This window comes from Pholis gunnellus (genome assembly GCF_910591455.1).
Source record: "Pholis gunnellus genome assembly, chromosome: 5".
Taxonomy (NCBI): Eukaryota; Metazoa; Chordata; class Actinopteri; order Perciformes; family Pholidae; genus Pholis; species Pholis gunnellus.
In genome coordinates, this window is record NC_136531.1 from 994,633 (window position 1) to 1,014,559 (window position 19,927).

The 19,927-nt window shown below is 42.3% G+C and overlaps 2 protein-coding genes across 3 annotated transcripts; one reads left to right on the forward strand and one right to left on the reverse strand.

The window, feature by feature from the left end:
* The first annotated feature begins 203 nt into the window (after positions 1-203).
* sun2 (Sad1 and UNC84 domain containing 2) lies at positions 204-14,874 on the forward strand. 2 transcript variants are annotated; one of them, XM_079159357.1, is made up of 18 exons: positions 204-321; positions 2,829-2,892; positions 4,148-4,256; positions 4,359-4,474; positions 5,354-5,710; positions 5,801-5,860; positions 6,042-6,113; positions 7,964-8,043; positions 8,937-8,987; positions 9,070-9,120; positions 9,203-9,241; positions 9,708-9,908; positions 9,992-10,129; positions 10,627-10,708; positions 10,917-11,032; positions 11,626-11,799; positions 12,856-12,945; positions 13,203-14,874. In XM_079159357.1, exons 3-18 carry the CDS (start codon positions 4,150-4,152, stop codon positions 13,320-13,322), a joined length of 1,854 nt encoding a protein of 617 aa, XP_079015483.1. In that variant the 5' UTR covers positions 204-321; positions 2,829-2,892; positions 4,148-4,149; the 3' UTR covers positions 13,323-14,874. The 2 variants fall into 2 exon arrangements, with proteins under 2 accessions (XP_079015483.1, XP_079015484.1); XM_079159358.1 differs by having other exon boundaries at positions 6,045-6,113.
* A 751-nt stretch (positions 14,875-15,625) lies between these two features.
* LOC306696206 (G-protein coupled receptor 35-like) lies at positions 15,626-17,172 on the reverse strand (the record flags this gene model as incomplete). Its single annotated transcript, XM_079159759.1, has 2 exons — positions 15,626-16,153; positions 16,792-17,172. 2 exons carry the CDS (start codon positions 17,170-17,172, stop codon positions 15,626-15,628), a joined length of 909 nt encoding a protein of 302 aa, XP_079015885.1.
* Positions 17,173-19,927: the final 2,755 nt, after the last annotated feature.

Genomic DNA, 19,927 nt, shown 5'->3' on the forward strand with positions numbered 1-19,927 from the left:
ATCATCATCAGTAATATAATAATAATAATAATAATAATACATTAAATTAAATGGAAAATAAAGATAATATTTCGGGGTTTTTTCGTCTCGGAGTCGTGATGCAGAACCTTACTTTGTAAACCTTAACCGGAAGTCTTCCTCTTCTTCTTCTTCTGCTTCCTTCTAGCTAGCTTGATTCCGCTACTGTCAACACTCCGATCTGTCGTCACAACAAGCAGCGGTCTGAAGAGACTTCATCGTTTCCTGAACATATAACGGAGACGTTGGGTGTTTGTGGACATTTTGTTGTTTTTTATGTTCATCTACAAACCGATTTCAGAGGTAAGATTAAGGACTTAAGTTCAAAGCTGTAGTCTATAGTGTATATATAGCATATAATATAATGTAGTGTTTGTACCGCTACTCTCCAACTGACTTTGCTGTTATTATTTAAACATGTTCCCGGTACCCGGATGCTCCTGTAGAGTTGAACTAACTTAAATAACACGTTGAGTTGCTTCAACGAACAATTAACGTTAATGGAGGAGCCAGTACCTTTTATATATAATATGTAATTTAATATATTATATATCATTTAATATATAATATACAATTTTATATATAATTGAATATATAATACATAATTTTATATATAATATACAATTTATATAATATATAATATATCATTTAATATATAATATATCATTTTATTTATAATATATCATTTAATATATCATATCATTTAATATATAATATATCATTTTATTTATAATATATAATTTAATATATAATATATCATTTTATTTATATATATCATTTTATTTATAATATATCATATATCATTTAAAATACAATATATCATTTTATGTATAATTTTATATACTTTTATATGCTCTTTTATATTGATTTCTCTTTCTCTTTGAAGGTTTAACTTTGATTTAAACTTTGTTAATATTTAATATTGTGCTCACATCATTTTATTAACAGTTGAAAATAGAGTCGTTGTTCTGTTGTCTCATTTAAAGATTAAAAAGTAAATATAAATAAAAATCTCCCACTAAATAGTTTTATCATACTTTGTATTTTATAAGTATAATTTAACTTCTTTCATCCACGTTATGTTCTGAATATTGAATACCGACCTTTTATCCGTATATTGTTATGAACTCGTAAAAGCAGAATATTCATTTAATGGGAGGAGGCTGTAGACCACAGGAGGAGGAGGAGGAGGAGGAGGAGGAGGAGGAAGAGGTGTTGATCCTCAGACAGACTGACTCTAACGTGAGCATCTGGTTCACTTTGACATGAACAGTGTTTAGTCGGTAGCTCAGCTGTGTGTGTGTGTGTGTGTGTGTGTGTGTGTGTGTGTGTGTGTGTGTGTGTGTGTGTGTGTGTGTGTGTGTGTGTGTGTGTCTCTACTTTACAGAGAGCTCCACACCGATGACTCATCTGTTCTGTATGTCTTGAGTTTCACTAACACCGTCCTAAAGTTAGCCGCAGGATTAAACCGTCTGCCCGTCGCCTTTTGGGCCGATGAGCTCTCTCTCTCTCTCTCTCTCTCTCTGTCTCTCTCTCTCTCTGTCTCTCTCTCTCTCTCTCTCTCTCTCTCTGTGTTTTAACTTTCTTTCTTCCTTCCCTCTTTCTTTCGTTCCTCTGATGTTTCCACTCATTAAGAAAACTCTTTAGTCCCTCGCTGGCTTTTAAACCCACGAGAGTGTTTTACACATTTCCCCTCCTGTGGATTTTAAACTAACATTTCAGACACACACACACACTAACACACACATTCCTTCATCTGTTCTCCCTTTTTGTTCATTTCATCCCTTTGTCCCAGTCTGCTCTTTGTCTGTAGCTGTTGTCTGTGGTTGAGAGACTGGACCAGTTACAGTGACTCAGAGACTCACTACCTGTAGATCCTGTAACAGGATGTGAGGTAGCAAAGGGAGGCCTGGTGTTCAGGAGACTCACTACCTGTAGATCCTGTAACAGGATGTGAGTATTTGTCCCGCCCAGCCTCCATTGTGATTGGACGGCTGGTTTCACTTTTATCAGTTTTTAAGGAAACACCAAACGTGCAGATGATCGGATGATTAGCCAGAAACAGAGAGGGTGAAGAAGAAGAAGGTAGGGCGGAGCATCTCGAGTGTTTTAGAGGAGGAGGAGGAGGAGGAGGAGGAGGAGGAGGAGGAGGAGGAGGAGGAGGATGTCCTCTGCTGTAACACGGTGTGTTCAGGAGGAGGAAAGTGCTGAGCTCGGCTGCACTCTGAGCTAAAGCCTCTGATGGCGTTTGTTTTGCTCACCACAGACACAGACCGATGTTTCTGTGGAGTCGACATGTTTTATAATAAGAGAACGTGTCGAGTGGTTTAAAGCGTGTTGCTTTATTATTATTAATGATGTCTGATCTATCTCACTCTATAGAGATAGATCTGCTCTCTCTGACCTCTTTAATAAATACATATATGTGGTTCTCCTCTAAAGTTTAACACAGTAACAGCTTGTGAGTGATGTAATGTGAGCTTAAGATAAGAAGACGTCTCTTGATGAGAGTCTACGTCGGTTCCTGTACGACGCGGTCGTTCTTGTTCACGGTGAACGGAGACGTGTCTGCGTGTTGGGGGGATGGGGTGAATACTAGAAGTCAGGTGCAGGAACAGAACCAGTGCAGGAAGCTGAGCTGAGAGAACAGAGAGGGCGTCGTGCACGAGTCTTAACGTCTCCACTGATCTAGAATCTAGATAGTCACATTTAAACTACATAAAGCCTCAACGCCGCGTGTGTGTGTGTGACTTCCTGTCTCTATCTAACAGCCACAGCTTCCCTTTTGTGTCGTCCTCTCTTCTCGGCAGCGTTAGACGGTCTGCTCGTCAGGAGGCTCAGTGTGCTGCAGGACCAACGCCGGACTCTCTGCAGGTTGGTGGACTCTCTGACCGCGTGCAGGGGAAACATGTGGAGGCTCCAGCAGACGTTACCACTTCCTGACATCTTAACGTCGACTTAATAAATGCATCAAAAGTGAGACGGGAAGGTCCAAGATGTCAGGCAGATGTGCACAGTGTGTGTGTGTGTGTGTGTGTGTGTGTGTGTGTGTGTGTGTGTGTGTGTGTGTGTGTGTGTGTGTGTGTGTGTGTGTGTGTGTGTGTGTGTGTGTGTGTGTGTGTGTGTGTCTGACGCGTAAATAGTAATATACTGTAAAAGTTCTAATAGTTAAATGCAGATATTCCACCCTGTTCAATGTGCTTTTATCTATTCAGAGTGTACACAAGCACCTGTTGTTTTCAGGCTGAGGCCTGCTGCATATTTATATATATATATTTATATATATATATATATATATATATATATATTTATAAATATAGATGTATATTCTTATAGAATACTTATTTGACATTGTGTCGTGCTGATGGAGTAAACAGGCTCGCTGGTGTTTCTACTTTCTTCAGATTAAGAGGATCAATATGCTGATCCGTGATTTATGCTAATCAGCGTAAGAACGCACCGACCAATCAGATGGCTCGTTTTAAGATGCCTGTTATGTAACACACACACACACACACACACACACACACACACACACACGACCACAGCGCAGAGCAGCTGGACTCTGGTTCTGTTCTTCTTCACTCTCGTCATCTTCATCAGCAGCTGTTTAGACTGTTCATACTCTCTTTAAAGATGGTGTGTGTGTGTGTGCGTGTGTGTGTGCGTGTGCGTGTGCGTGCGTGCAGCAGGATGACTCCTGTAGATTAGTTGGATTACAGACCGCCGAGATTAACCAAGAGAACGTCTGTCAGACTTTCTGCTCATAGTACTACTACTACTACTACTACATCAACAATAGTACTACTAATACTACATCAACAATAGTACTACTAATACTACATCAACAATAGTACTACTAATACTACATCAACAATAGTACTACTAATACTACATCAACAATAGTACTACTACTACTACTACTACTACCACTAGAATACAACGACCCTCTGCTGCTGATGTTACTGAAACTAGCGTGTTGCTGCAATCTAACCTGTTGTATTTAAAGTGTGTGTGTCATCCTAGTTGAGGATGATGATGATGATCTCTGTGTGTGTGTGTGTGTGTGTGTGTGTGTGTGTGTGTGTAAGTACATTATTAATAATTCATGTCTCGTTCTTTTTCTCAGTCATGTCTCGTAGGAGTTCTCGTCTGGTGTCCGGCGGCTACTACAACTCAGACGATGAATCCGATTCCAGTAGCGTGACGAACATTTCCTACCGCGAAAACCCGGTCAAGTACGTGTGTGTGTGTGTGTGTGTGTGTGTGTGTGTGTGTGTGAGAATGTAATGATAAGCAATGTTTGACCTTTGACCCACCCTTTTGTTTATTTTTGTCAGGGTCTTCAAGAAGAAGACGGGGACTCGCAAGTCCGCCCCCAGCAGAGCCAATAGCAGTGCTCGTTCTGTCGGTCCTGATCCGCCGTCTGCTGCTGCTGCTGCTGACCAGGACGATGGTAAAAGAAATGCAGCATCCTGTCAGTGTTGAGTAATAATGACGTGATGTGTCAATAGAGAGCTGCAGGAAGTCCTAAAACCCAGACATGAGTCAGCGTTATTACACTTCCTGTTCCCTCGTCTCAAAGTGCTTCTGTTCAGATGTCTGAAATCAGGTCTGAGTTTATCACAAAGCGCTTAGTTGTCATATTATAAATATTATATTATTATTATTATTATAAAACAGGTCAGTGAACGCCCCTCTGGTGACTCCTCGTCCTGACTCCTTGTCCTGTGTCCTTGTCCTGACTCCTTGTCTTGACTCCTCATCCCGTCTCCTTGTCCCGTCTCCTCGTCCTCTCTCCTCGTCCTGACTCCTCGTCCTGTCTCCTCGTCCTGTCTCCTCGTCCTGTCTCCTCGTCCTGACTCCTCGTCCTGTCTCCTCGTCCTGTCTCCTCGTCCTGACTCCTCGTCCTGTCTCCTCGTCCTGTCTCCTCGTCCTGACTCCTCGTCCTGTCTCCTCATCCCGTCTCCTTATCCTGTCTCATTGTCCTGACTCCTCATCCCGTCTCCTCGTCCTGACTCCTTGTTAAAGACTGAAGATCTAACACCGTTTCCTTGTCACTGGTTGAACATCACGTCTTCCCAGTGTGACCAGTTCAGCTAAAGAGGGATTTTTAGAGCCTGAAGAGGCAGCGCCGTTAAGTACTTAACAATAAGTTAATGAGTCTGATCTCATGATTCATTTACAAATAGTATTTGTTTCCACTCTTTTTCAGAGGTTTAGTGAGTCCATAAATGATGCTGAATACACGATTCTCTTAGAAAAGTAGTCCTGCAACTTAAGAAAACAAATGTCTCTAAGTTTGTCTCTCTTCTTTCTGCCCCCCCCCCCCCAGGCCTGAGTCCCTCTCCGTTAAGGGCCCACTCCCAGACCCAGCTCACCATGACGACCATGTCCTACGTCTCCACCGCGGCGACCCCTCGGCCCCCGTTGACCACGTCGTGGACTCCGCCCACATTCCGCCCCTTGGCTCCCCCAGAGAAGAGCCTCTACGCCGGCCGGCCGGCGCCACAGAGGAGCCACAAGGAGCTGCTGAGTCAGAGCGGCGTGGACAGCTCGGGGTACTCGTCCTCCGAGGGTCCTCGCAAACCAGCAGCAGCCACCAGCAGCACCAGTAAGAGCAGCAGGAACAGTGGAGCTCCCAGTGCTGGATACTGGGACAGGATCAGCTGTTCCTTCTGTAGTCTGAAGGGTGAGAACTGGAGTGTGTGTTAGTGTGTGTTAGTGTGTGTGTGTGTGTGTGTCGCTATAATAATCTCCTTGTTTCTTGTGTTTTGTGCAGACTCAGTCTCATTGATGGCCGCTGCATTACAGTCACGAATCATGCGTCTGGCAGCTTTGGGTGTGTTTTGTGTTCAAGGTCCACACGTATCCTTGTTTTCTATTATTGCTGAGCGGATTTAAACACATACACACTGCTTCCACACACCAGCAGCTTTGTGTTTTCACAGTCGTCTCGTGATTTGGCTCCAGCTCTCTCAGAATCGCTGCAGGTTAAACTTCTCTTCTCGTTCCCCCCCCAGCAGCTCACGCTTCAGTCAGCGGCCGCATGAAGAAGGCCTGCGGTCTGTTTCTCCTCCTCATCGCACTTCTGTGTAAGTGAAGCATTTAACACGTCACCTGGAATCACAGCGTGGAGACGCATCCTCGTCCGGTGTTTAGTTACACTTGTTTCCTCTCAGAGAGAGACAATTTCAAGTGAATATAACTTTATCAATGATCACTTTCACAGTCGCTAGAAGAAAAAACAACGATGTCTCAAGTTTTGACCGTTGTTATATGTCTCATATTATATATTATATTTATGTGTCTGTGTTTTCTTCACATACTTAGAGAATCTTTTGATCTGCTTCACACTTTGTGAGAGTTTTGCTGGAAACCCATCGAAGTCGAATGTGGTGCAATTTGGCCGAACGATGGCGCTATAACAACAAACTTTATGTTTCGTCTCAAAGGCAAATCTTTTCCTGGATTCTGTGGGTCCAGACGAATCAGCTATTTGGGTCTAGAAACCTTTTTTCGAATTGTGTTTCTTCCCTCCTCCTCCTACTATACATTTTGAGCAATCGTCCCTAAATTTGCTTAACGTTAACCATCACAGTGTAAATAAAGTTTAACGTTAACCATCACAGTGTAAATAAAGTTTAACGTTAACCATCACAGTGTAAATAAAGTTTAACGTTAACCATCACAGTGTAAATAAAGTTTAACGTTAACCACCAGAGTGTAAATAAAGTTTAACGTTAACCATCGCAGTGTAAATAAAGTTTAACGTTAACCATCACAGTGTAAATAAAGTTTAACGTTAACCATCACAGTGTAAATAAAGTTTAACGTTAACCATCACAGTGTAAATAAAGTTTAACGTTAACCATCACAGTGTAAATAAAGTTTAACGTTAACCATCAGAGTGTAAATAAAGTTTAACGTTAACCATCACAGTGTAAATAAAGTTTAACGTTAACCATCGCAGTGTAAATAAAGTTTAACGTTAACCATCGCAGTGTAAATAAAGTTTAACGTTAACCACCAGAGTGTAAATAAAGTTTAACGTTAACCATCGCAGTGTAAATAAAGTTTAACGTTAACCATCACAGTGTAAATAAAGTTTAACGTTAACCATCAGAGTGTAAATAAAGTTTTAACGTTAACCATCACAGTGTAAATAAAGTTTTAACGTTAACCACCAGAGTGTAAATAAAGTTTTAACGTTAACCATCACAGTGTAAATAAAGTTTTAACGTTAACCACCAGAGTGTAAATAAAGTTTTAACGTTAACCATCACAGTGTAAATAAAGTTTTAACGTTAACCACCAGAGTGTAAATAAAGTTTTACTGACTAGTTTTGGTGATGAACTTGAATGAATCCAGTAATTTGAAGGAGATGTTTTCACAGGAATATAAAACAGATATTAGAGATGAATTATGATGTTTAACTTCTAACACGAGCTCTAAGAACATTATTATACTACATTAATAATAATAATGATGATGAGATTTTGTTTTAATCAATAAAAATACAATATTTTATTTCCTTATCATTTGAATTTTGTGTTTTTATGAAGAAAAAAGACACAATAAATTACTAAAACAAAGAGGGTTGAAGTGATTATAGTCTGGATCCTTGTAGACCAGCTGATGTAATCAAACATCAAAGAGATCTGTATCTGTTATCAATGATCAATAATTAGTATCAGCGGCAGTAAAAACGTGCTCGGGGATCTAAAAGTACAAAGAAAAGAAAACAAAGCCTTTCTGTAGCGTGATGATAAACACCTCGTGTGCTCGGGGTTTCCCCCCCAGGTCATCGTCTAGCAGGGGCGCAGTGTGACTGAGTGAGTCACGGGTTTCACACGTGGAGGTTCATGGATTCATACCAGGTTTCTCTGTCTGCTGATGGTCTTAAGGCTTCATTCCTCCCGTTTCTCCTGTTTGCTCCTCCAGGCATTTGGCTCCTCCTCCCTTTCTTCACCCCCCTCGTCTCCTGTCTGGCCGTCACAATGACCTCGTCACACTCAAAACCCGTGAGTCAACCTGTTCTCCATGCTGCCACTCTTCCTCCTCCTCCTCCTCCTCCTCAGCCCGACACCAAACATCCTGCACACGTGGTGGTGGTTGTAGGGCAGATCATCTTCTTGTGTGTGTGTGTGTGTGTGTTTGAAAGTTCTTCCCTGATGTGTCTTTGTGTCCATTTCTTCATGTACATGTTGCAGTTCTGCACAATGCACAGTATGTATGTATTGTTTCACAGAGGAACATTAAAACAGTCAAACGGTGAGACTGACAGCAGCAGCAGCAGGAGGAGCAGGAGGAGGAGGAGGAGGAGGTGTAGCTCCCATCACTTTACAGCTGGTTGTAGTTCTTTGTCCAGGAACCTTCTTCTTCTTCTTTGAAGGATTTAAAAGCTCGCTAACACACGAGTTATTAATGTTACTATTCTGATGCCCACTTACTATACCGTAAGCAAACTGACTGTAGTTATCCGTTTGCTTTTTCTACGTCGTTTATTCTGTTTAGCATCTTTGAAATTATTATTATTGACGTTAAATTTGGAATAAATGTTTTTGGTCTCAGCGTCTGACTGAACCTTTAAAGTGAATAAACGAAGATGAAGGAGTGAAGAGAGGAGGCTCTGCATGTCATGTTCAAACAGCATCACAGCATTTTGTTCCGTTCAACATTATCATCTTATATATATTTATATATTTATATATATATATATTTATATATCCAGATCACATCCATAACGGGAACCTCTCTTGTGGAGCGCAGAGCACTAGAGACCATTGTTCATAACGTCTTAGTTCTGATGGTCATTTTCAGTCAGAATCCTCTTAAAAACCAACGATCCAATCGTTACACAATAAAGAACCTCATGAATAATGAACATGCCCCCCCCCCCCCCCCCCCCCTCTAGGATCCAGCCGTGGTGTCTGCTGCTGTGGAGGCGAGGATTCAACATCTTTTGGTAAAACTCCGATCGTCTGCAGACTATTTAAATGCTATTTAAATGCCTCCATCGTACTGAGAGTCCTTTTCTTCTCCTCTAGGATTCATCCCTCGTGTCCGCTGCTGTAGAAGCTAAGATGACACATGTTTTGGTAAAAGTCAGCTGATTGAAACATTTGAAGTGTGACGTGTTTCCTCCAGATGTGTTGACCTGTTGATCTGTGTTGGTTTCAGGAGGAGCAGCAGCTGAAGCAGGAGCACCTCCTCTCTCAGGTGAGTCTCTCGTTTCCTTGTTTCCTCGTTTCCTCACTCCTGGAGGTCTGGTGAAGACCGACTGGGAGGAACAACCGGCTCAAACACCAGCTGTGCTGGAGGAGCCTCGAGTGGTGAAGACATGTTTATCTTTCCCCTCCTCTCCTTTCCTCATCTCAACAGATGCTGTTGCCTTAAAGCTCTTTAAACTTGACAGTGTTGTAGTTTTAGGGAACAATGAAAACACTACTGTGGTCGTGATCTTGATCACAGCATCAGTGAGACAATCAGCAGCTCCTTGGTCCAAGCTCTATCTACATCTGTCCCTGTAGCCTCAGGAGAAACCCTTCTTATGTTTCCTCCTGTTCTCGTTGAGGCTCTTCCTGAAGTCCTTTATGTCCTGATAAATGGAGGTTTCACAGCCTCTACTCGGACACTTTTCCTCCCACCTCACCACGACTGACCCGCTCTAATCCTCCTCTCTCAGGTGAAGGAGAGGTTCCAGCTGGAGCTGCAGGATGTGAAAGTCCAGCTCGAGGCGGCGGCGGTGGACTCTGACGACCGGCGGCGTCTGGAGCAGGAGGTCTCCGGTCTGGTTCAGCGGATGTTGTCCTACCAGACGTACAGCCGGTCCACTGATGCCGGCCTCCGCCTCAGGATCCAGGCTTTGGAGGCCCAGAATGCAAAGGTGACGCACCGCTGAGGAAGCACTCAGCCGTGGGGTCCTTTTTAGTCTTTTCCTTTTCCAATGTGACTTCCTGTTTCTTGCAGCTGTCCCTGGAGTGGTCGTCCATCCAGCTGAGGCCTCCCCCTGCACCCTGTCCCGACACCAGCAGCCCCCCCGTCCAAAACCACCTGACCCCAGAGCTCCAGCAGGCCATGCAGAAGTGGTTCACTGACCGCCTCAAGGTGGGAGGAGGGACTTCAGATACCGACGCTAAAACCCACAATATTATATTCACAGTACAAGTAACCGTTAGTTCTCGATTCTTCTGACTACTACTTACATGATCTGAGAAACAGACAGCAGAACCAACATCAGCTGACGTTTTAAGCTTCATTCAGAATGTTTTAGTTCAGATTCACCAAACTCACACAAGAACACAAACGCACTAACAGACGGAGGCAGCAGTAGAACCAGCAGCTCCTGTGTCCTGAGAGGTAGAATCAGTGTTTTACTGAATGGAGTCTTTGTAGAGATCATAGATAACATCAAAACTATTCTAAATAAAGCGTTCACTTGAACTGATATAGATTGTTTTATGTGTCTATAATACGTCCACAGCAGCCTTCATCACTGTACTCTCGTGCTGCTACTCCTGTCTGTTTATACTGTATACTAATACACAGAGTATGTAGTAGTACACATCTTCTCACCGTATGAACTGTGTGTGAACGTGAACCAGAAGCAGGACGACAGAGGAAGCTGCTCAGACTGTGGACGACCGATAGCTGACAAAATGGCCGACTTTGCACTGGAGACTCAAGGTTGGGAACATCAGTTCGCTTTATTCACCAATATTCAAAAGAAAACAATGAGAACGTATTTAGTTATTGGTTTGTCTTCCAAATTTATTTGTGTGTGTGTGTGTGTGTGTGTGTGTGTGTGTGTGTGTGTGTGTGTGTGTGTGTGTGTGTGTGTGTGTGTGTGTGTGTGTGTGTGTGTGTGTGTGTGTGTGTGTGTGTGTGTGTGCAGGTGCCAGTGTGATCAGCACCAGGTGTTCAGAGACGTATCGTGTTCGTTCAGCGTGTGTGACTCTGTTTGGAATCCCTCTCTGGTATCCGTCTGAAAGCCCTCGCACTGTCATTCAGGTAAAGTGAAGTCAAAGCTTCATGTGTTAAAGCTGCATTCTCTCTAGTGTCCACCAGGGGGCGACTCCTCTGGTTGTATAGAAGTCTATGAGAAAATGACTCTACTTCTCTCTTGATTTATTACCTCAGTAAACATTGTAAACATGAGTTTATGGTCTCAATCTCTAGTTTCAAGTCTTCTTCAATACAGCATGATGTTCATTTAGTAAATGATGGTCCATTTAGAGTCACACAGACCATAAAGCAGGGGATGCTTTAGGGGCGGGGCTACACAGTGATTGACAGGTCGCTACCAGAGACGTATACGGCGTCTCTACATCACTCCTCCTCAGTCCACATGTGGTTACTTCCTGTTCACTGGTTGTGAAAAAAACATAGCAATCGGCTAAACCGTTAACGTTGCGTCGACTTGCATGGTGCAACAATTGTATTGGGTGAAGGTAAATTAGAACACTAGTGTGATGCATTCAAACGTCATCATCTTGTAAATTGTAGTTTTTGCCAAGAAACCTGAATGAATCCAGTTGTTGAGGAGATGTTTTCACAGTAATATAAAAATAATTCTGACATGTTTAACCTCCTCTCCCTCTCAGGGCTACCCGGTGCTGTTGCCGGGTAAATGTTGGGCGTTCCACGGCGTCCAGGGCTCCCTGGTGATCTCTCTGTCTCACCCCATCACTCTCACCCATGTGACGCTGGATCACCTGCCGCGCTGCAACGCCCCCGCCGGACGCATAGACTCCGCCCCCAAAGACTTTGAGGTCTACGTGAGTGTTCTCCGGTCTACAAAAGGCTGGAATTCAGAACTTAAGGATGGATGGATGAATGGGTGAATGGATGGATGAATGGATGGATGAATGGATGGATGGAGGGTGGATGGATGGATGAATGGATGGATGGATGGATGGATGGATGGATGGAGGGTGGATGGATGGATGGATGGAGGGTGGATGGATGAATGGATGGATGGATGGATGGGTGGATGGATGGGTGGATGGATAGATAGATAGATAGATGGATACTTTATTAATCCTGCGAGGGTAAATGTTTCTGCTACAGCAGCATTTATAAATGAAGGTAAACGGGGAAATTTTAAAGCGAAGCAATAAAATTAACTTTGAACTTTTAAATATAAAATGCACAATATATACAATGGAATATAATAATATCAAATGAACTAACTAAACAATAGTGCAAAGATTTAACCTACAAACAAGTTATAGTTATAGTTCAAGTATTTAAAATAAACAAGCCTTCCTAAACTGCCTGAAGCCTGAGATGGAAGCTCAATGATATTTCTTTGTTTTAGAAGACAGCAGCTTTAAAAGGACACAGCATCAGTCCCACTATGACAGAGTTTGGGTGATTATTTAAAAACAGTTGAATCAAAAAATGTTCGCTTGTACTTTTGTAAAGTAAAATAAAAGACGACGAGGGTGGAAAAAATAAATAAACATCTTGACTAGAACACAGCCTGTAGACAGTGGTGGAGTTGTACTTCTGTGTATTAGTACAGTAGAAACTGCAGTAATACACAGAGTATGAAGTAGTAGCTCATACAACTAAAGTTCTAAACATTACTACTGTCCCTGTAATGGAGCCGCTGAGGAGAGGAAAGAACGATAAGAGAGGTTTCAGAGACGGTGATGATAGCTGTGATACTTTAAAGTGAGAGAAGTCTGTTGGTCGTCTTCACTTTAATGAACCTCGTAAAGTCACTCTGCTGTTAAACAAAAGAAAAGTCCCAAAGCAGCCGAGCGGTTCTGCTGGAGAACCCGTCGTTGCTCTGACACGGTTCTCATTCAGTCTCTTCTGTCCTCCAGGGAATGAAGGACGACGTAGAAGAAGGAACTCTTCTGGGAACGTTCACCTACGACGAAGACGGAGAGTCAACGCAGACGTTCAGGCTGCCTGTGAGTTCACACGACTAGAACACGACCACTTCCTGTTGTGTATAAAAAGTAGCAGCTCACAGCGAGCGCTCCGTACGTGTTGACTGTGGAAGTACCATTACCTCTCTTTCATGTTCTGTTTCTATTTGTTGCTTTATTTCATAAACATTAATAACAGCACTGCTGTAAATGTGCCAAGAGGCCGATGTGAACCATGAAAACAGAATATAAGAATGAACTTGGTCCTTCTTCTTCTCCTCTTTCTGTTTCCTGTGCAGAACCCCAGCGACGTGGTGCATCGCTGTGTGGAGCTGCGAGTCCTCTCTAACTGGGGTCACGTTGAGTACACGTGTCTCTACCGCTTCCGTGTGCACGGACAGATCGCAGCCACGCGATGAGACGCCAACGCCCGCTGGCCGAGCCGCTCGGTCTACACGTCAGCAAAGTACATCTCAACGTGTACGAGTTACATTAAATGTGGTGTTCTGAGGTGCGTTCAGGGGCCAAATGCTACTGGCGTTGTGCTGTGTTTTTGGATTGCTTCATGTTAAAGTGACAGGATGCTTCTTTTTTTTTTTTTTACTGCACAGTTTAAAAGAGATAGTTTGAAGTGAGGTTGAAACAGGTGCTCAGACTCTACCGCTCCATCGTTAGCGAGTTTGTGTTGTTGAGTGACTTTAGTGTTTTAAATAGTTCAGATTCACTCAAATAACACAAACTGGTCTTCAAACAATCCAATCTATGTTTTTAATATTTCACAACGTCTGATTAATGACTTTTAAAGTTGTTTTACAGGAAAGTGCCTTTTTTATATATATATATATATACTGTATATATATATATAAAACATATATTTTAAAGACTGACTGTGGAGAAGAACCTTTTATTCTTGATAGTTCTGTTAAGTCTGTTTTTCTTCATTTCAGTAGACGAGTCACTAAACAGGTAAAATATATATAAATATGAATCATGACAGAAATCACAGGATGTGTTTTGTGCACACTTGACTTTGAAGTGAAATGTTTCTAAAAACCCAAAAAATCCAATTAAGAGCTTAAAGTTGTGCCACAGAATAACTTTTTAAATCGTTCTTATTAATTAAACTATTGATCAGGTTTATTACATATTAATGAAGTTTAATAATAAGCTTGTTTTTAACATTCTCTGTCCGTTTTATGTCCAATATTATAATATCTTTAGAAGATAAAGATCTATTCAGTTAAGTTCTCAAACACAAATATTAGTTTCCAGTTTTCAGATATTATTGAAACAGCGTCACTTATATTTTTGTAAAAACCTCTTTGAAGACGTCGTGTTGACTTCATGACGTTCTTCTTCTCTTGTGACTCGTACGAGACAGAAAAGTGTTATTTATTTGTAAAATGAGAATATTGAGAATTGTAGAAGAACCCGTTTGTTCCAGAACATCAGAGACTTGTTGTGAAGTTCACTCGAGGTGGACCAGGTCTAATCCAACATTAAAGGACCAACAGGAAACAGGATCAGGACTTATTTATCATAGATTTCTATTTTCTTTACATGATTGTTTTTCAGGTTAAATGAATTTTCTAATCTTTTGTATTTAAACTGCTGATTGGAGTGAATTGGGTACAGATCTGGTGTCATGATTGCGTGATCTTGTGAAACCGTGGATTGTGATTTGTTGCGCTTACGAAACCTTTTATGTCAAACGTTGAATTAAAAATGATGTCAGATCTGTGTTACGATACACAGTACAATGTGTAAACAATGAACAAAGAATCCAGACTGTTTATTTCTGTCAGATTGTTGATGAAGACGTTTACAAGCAACGCAGATATGAAGTCCGTCTTCTCCTTACACGTCTGATCATCTAAAATAACTTCAGTAATATATTGCTGACGTGTTCTCCACAGGACTTGATGCCTATTTGTAAGCCAAAGTGTTTGTCTGATTTAATAAATATAAGTTAAAAATACACTTTTGTCATTCCATTTATTGTTGTTTAATGACCTCAACTCTTCAGTAAACAGCGACCTCATCTACTTCTATTGCAGCGACTACATTTCCCACAATGCCTCTGCGGGTTGCAGGTGAAAGCTAAAAGTGTATCTTATAAGACGAGGAGACAAAGAGGTGATCCTTAAACCTAACTTGTTTTTAAGTTTGGTCGTTAATGAGTGAAACACATTGAACAGTTGTAGCAAATATCTTAATTTTAATAAAACATGTTTTAAGGCTGATTACAGTCTAGGTATATGAATTATAATCCACATAAATACCACATAAAATGACGTGGCGGGCCGTATGTTTGACACCCCTGCATTAGAGGCAAAGGCTGACACGGCCGATAATGCTACTCTGCTAAGCTAGTTAGCTTTAGCAGGAGATTAGCTGGATTATTTCTCTGTCATGACTCGATAAAGCCGCTGCCGCTTTTAGTTTAATTTGGAATAAACTGAATTACAATGATGAAAGTTAAAACATTTTTCATAGACACACAACTTCTGAGGAAAAATTAGTGAGTAAACTTGTTTTAATTGGAATAAACTAAGTTTCGTCACCAGCTAGCTTTCACCTGATAGCGGTCTAGTTTGGTTTAGATGGTGCTGCTTTCACAGAAATTATACATTTGTGGACAAAACATTTCAAAAAGTCAGTTTTCTGGGGCACGTTGGTCCAGGAATCCACGGTGGGGTTACTCTACGGTCGGAAGGCTCGATCACACCTGGACATCATGCGTGTTCTCAGAGAAACACCGGCCACAGCATCCTCCGTCTACGCGGTCCATCTTGGTGATGTAGACGAGCGGCTCGATGCTGCTGCTCAGGTCCATGATGGCGAACACGCTGACCCTGATCTGGCAGTGGAACACCACGAACGTGTAGTACGACACGAAGGGCATGAGGGCCACGGGCAGGTAGTTGGACACGACGATGGCCAGGATGATCAGCACCATCCGGAGGGCCTTCTTCTTCACCGGGTGTATCTGCTCTTTTCCCGCCACCGAGCGTCTGAGGACCCAGATGACGGAGATGTTGCAGAAGACCATGACCGCGAAGGCGAACAGGACGACGCCGCTGAAGACCTCGTTGACGCTCTCGACTCCCAGGATGGACGAGGTGAGGCCGAAAGCCAGGCTGAGGGCCCAGACCGCCGCGGAAATGCCGATGCGGATCTTATTGTCTCGGATACCGGTGAACAGCACCGGGTGGACCACGGCCGTGTAGCGGTCCAGGCAGATACACACCTGGGACAGCAGATCCGTGAAGGAAGAATCATGTTACAGCGTGCACTTTAGTAGTAGCGGAATCAAAATGGACTTCATTGATGAAAAACTGGAGCAGGTTTTGGAAAAGGAGAAAGAGTTCTGCACTCAACAGGGCTGCAGATAACACACATTAGCTTGAAAGTTGTACTTTTGAGTCCCCTGAATAACACATGGAAGAGTTACTGACACTTCAAACCTCACGGGCAGCTTAGTTGATCTGAGTAGAGTATAGTGTTAGTAAAGTGAATAATGTATAATTCTGCCTTGAAGCAATCTGTCAAAATGCTTTTAGGAGGTTTACGTCTGAAATACAATAGCAGTACATTAGTTGTCAGATGGTGGTTGCAGCGGGCCGCAGTATATAATTCAATTAAATATTATTTGTATAGCCCATTATCACAAATCACAAACTTGCCTTTAGAGGGATTTACAATCTGTACATCATCCTAACAATGTCCTAAACATGTAATGTATTGATGTAGAATACAGCAGCAGACTTTCAGCCTTAAACAACCATCTGAAGTCATTTCTGTATTAGAGCGACAACAGATTAGGAAAAGGCTGATTTTACTGTCATTTCTAATAAGTTGAAGGTTCATAGAAGGCCACAAACTCACCAGAAAGAGTGGCGTTAGGTCCTTGACGCCATACGCGAACCTCTGAAAGTACCAGATGCGGCTGTCGTCCAGCAGCAGCCGGTTGACCATCTCTATGGGCGTCATTAGGCAGAAGTAGACGTCCAAGATGGCCAGGTTGAAGATGAAGATGTCCGAGGTGGACGCTTCCCTTTTCCTGGAGGCGATCTGCCAAATGACCAGGACGTTACAGGGCGTCCCCACTGCCAGGTTGAACACCTTGACCCCAAAGTAGAAAATGAAGGCCCAGGGGGACACGCCGCACACGGGGAACTGGTACCACGGTGGGATCCCACGGGGGCCACCTGGGGAGGTAGAGTTCACGTCGAGGTTGGTGGAGGGGCTCAGAGTTGTGTTGAACATGGTGGTGGGAAGAAGTGCTGATGGAAAGAAAGGGAAAAGGCGAGTAGAAGGTTAGTTTTGATTATCCATATTTCATTATTCTACATTTAAAAATAAGTCAACCAATCTTACCTCAAAAGAGTTCACGGTGTCTTGCAGTCCCGGTCTTCTTCACTTGCTGCAAAACTTTTCTGCATGTAGCACCAGATCACCGGGGCCAGGGGCCTTATAAACACGCTCCACGGGGACCAATGGCATCGTTGGATTGGGACAATTCTGAGGGACGATCTCTCCGACCCACGCCGTGATTGGACAGTGATGCAAAAATAGTGTTGCTGAGACATCTTCAGTGATTGGACGGTTCGGATACGACAGACACGGAGGCGTGTTTAGGTTGCGTTAGACCGGGGTGGCATTATGTCCATGTAGAGTTATACATGCTGCAGGGGCAAATATGAATGGCCTACTTGTCTTATTCTCTATACTTTGAGTTGTTCATGTGTGAAGAGGGACTCTGTTTTTGCCTTCAGGGCAACCTGAGTGTAGAGCAACCTGCCTGGAGAATGTAGTGCTGTCTGTCCCATCCTTTAAATTGCCTCCTGTGAGTTTGAGTTAAAATACACTAAGCTTACTCCCAGTTGTTGCATGATAATGACATCAGTCTTAGCCAGTGGATGCTTTTTTATTTTTCTCGTTCATGTTTAATGTTAAAAGAGCAATCTGATCCCAAGTCTGTTGCTCTGTGTAATTTCTATCTACAGCAGCACTGCAGCTGAACATTCGCTCTCACTGATGCAACTGTAGACTGTTCAGTAAACAGGTGATGCAACGTAAGCATAGATGAGAAATCTAATGCAAGGAGTGACTAATGTGTCCGGACTGTGTTAAGTGTTGAGAACCCGCTGACATCAACACTGCTGCTTTTGTAACCAATTTCATTACACAACCTGTAAAGACAGCTGTGGAGTCTAAAGCACAGTCATCTCAGATGGGATAGTATGGGAAATGTAGGATCCAGTATTTTTCGAGTTTAACTAATACTTGTGGTTACAACTCAGGATATCACGGATGTGGTTGCACTAGATTCCCAACACCACAGATTAACACACAAACACAGATAGATCGTTGTCATTTTAAAACCCTGGATTCAAACGGAAACGCATTAGTGTGGATGTGGCCTCCGACGCACAATGAGTCCAGAAGAAGTCACATTTTGGTGACACTAGGGAGGCATCACCAAATGCAATATAAAACCCACAACACTGCATTTACATCCATCAATCCACAAATACTATGAAGGCAAATCACTGTCAAAATCCGAGAGCGCAAATGAGATCCATGCGCACGCGAAAATCAAACAGCCGCGCGTGTATTTTACTGTGACAGCACTTTTACATCACTCCGCGATCAAAAGTCGCCCGCGAAGCTTTAACCTGCTCGCTCTCCAGTAGGTTTTCTTTTTGACAGTAAGTGGGCGGACCCTGTCTCCCTTGTATCTCTACATCTAATTGGTTAGAATCCTCGTCTTTGGATAGACCGGATATCACTCTGACGCAGACAATAATAGTAATTAATAGTTCATATTTAATTAGTGATAATTACCTTAGAATGAGATGTTTGTATCTACATAAGGAGTTCTCTGCACAGAGACCACCGTGTTGGTACGGTAGCCCAGAACGGACAAACCAAACTCCGGCTTTCCCTTTTTTTAATGTTACCTGAAGGCCACTGTAGTCAGCTGGATGCAATCTGCAACCTCACCACTAGATGTCACTAAATCCTACACACTGCTCCTTTAAGAGAGAAACAAACGCAGTTATTGTTTGCCTTTAAATGCAAACATGAAATTCCTTGAATATAGTCAAAGTAATCGTGGTGATCGACGCTGATGAGCTAACTAGTAACTGTAATAGAGAGCAGGAACCTGAACTCTAGAAACTACTGGATTGTTGTTAATAAAGGTTATGAGTTCTTCAGTGTGAATATTCTCTGTAATAAGCATGTTTTCTCCATAGAAGTCTACAAGCAACATTAGGAAATAAGACTTTAATTAAGACTCATAATCAGTGATGCACTGTGGGACCAATTACAACAGAGTAATATGTAAGTGGATGGCACAGTCAACACGTAACACCTTGTAATTAGGAAAAGGAGCACAAATGTGCAGTGTAACGACGTGATAAATTACACCATTTAAGCAATTACTTTGCTAATAAAAAATGTTTTTGTTTGAAAGAAAGAAAAAAACTCAGCCGATGTAATTTTAACTCTTTAAAAACATTTGAATCAGTTGTGCTAACTGTCAAGAAGTATGATGTCTGTGGTCGAACCTTCTCTTTCTTCAGAATGGATATGTTGCATTTTCAACAATTACATTTGGAATGCATGAAAATGATGAATGACCTCAGACAAAGAACTCTTTATTTTGATTAAAACGTAATAAACCGGATGTTTCCTGACGTGTTTCTTTGTTATTTTACTGTGAATGTTTTAAAGAGTCCGTCTTGATTTCCATATGTTGGTTGTAAAAACTGATTATTTTCGATACACTATACCAGGGGTCACTAATAGGTGGACCGCGGTCCGGATACAGACCCAGACGCTGTCCTATCCGGACCCGGACGTATAACTGATGGATAATTGAGAATTATACATTTTGGCGGAGTGCTTCTATTTTAACCTGCGCAGCTTTTCTAGCCTTTACGGTACTCGCTCAGCAGTCCAGGAAACACAAACAGGTTTTTCAAAGGAAAGGAGCCCTTATTTTACTTGAAAT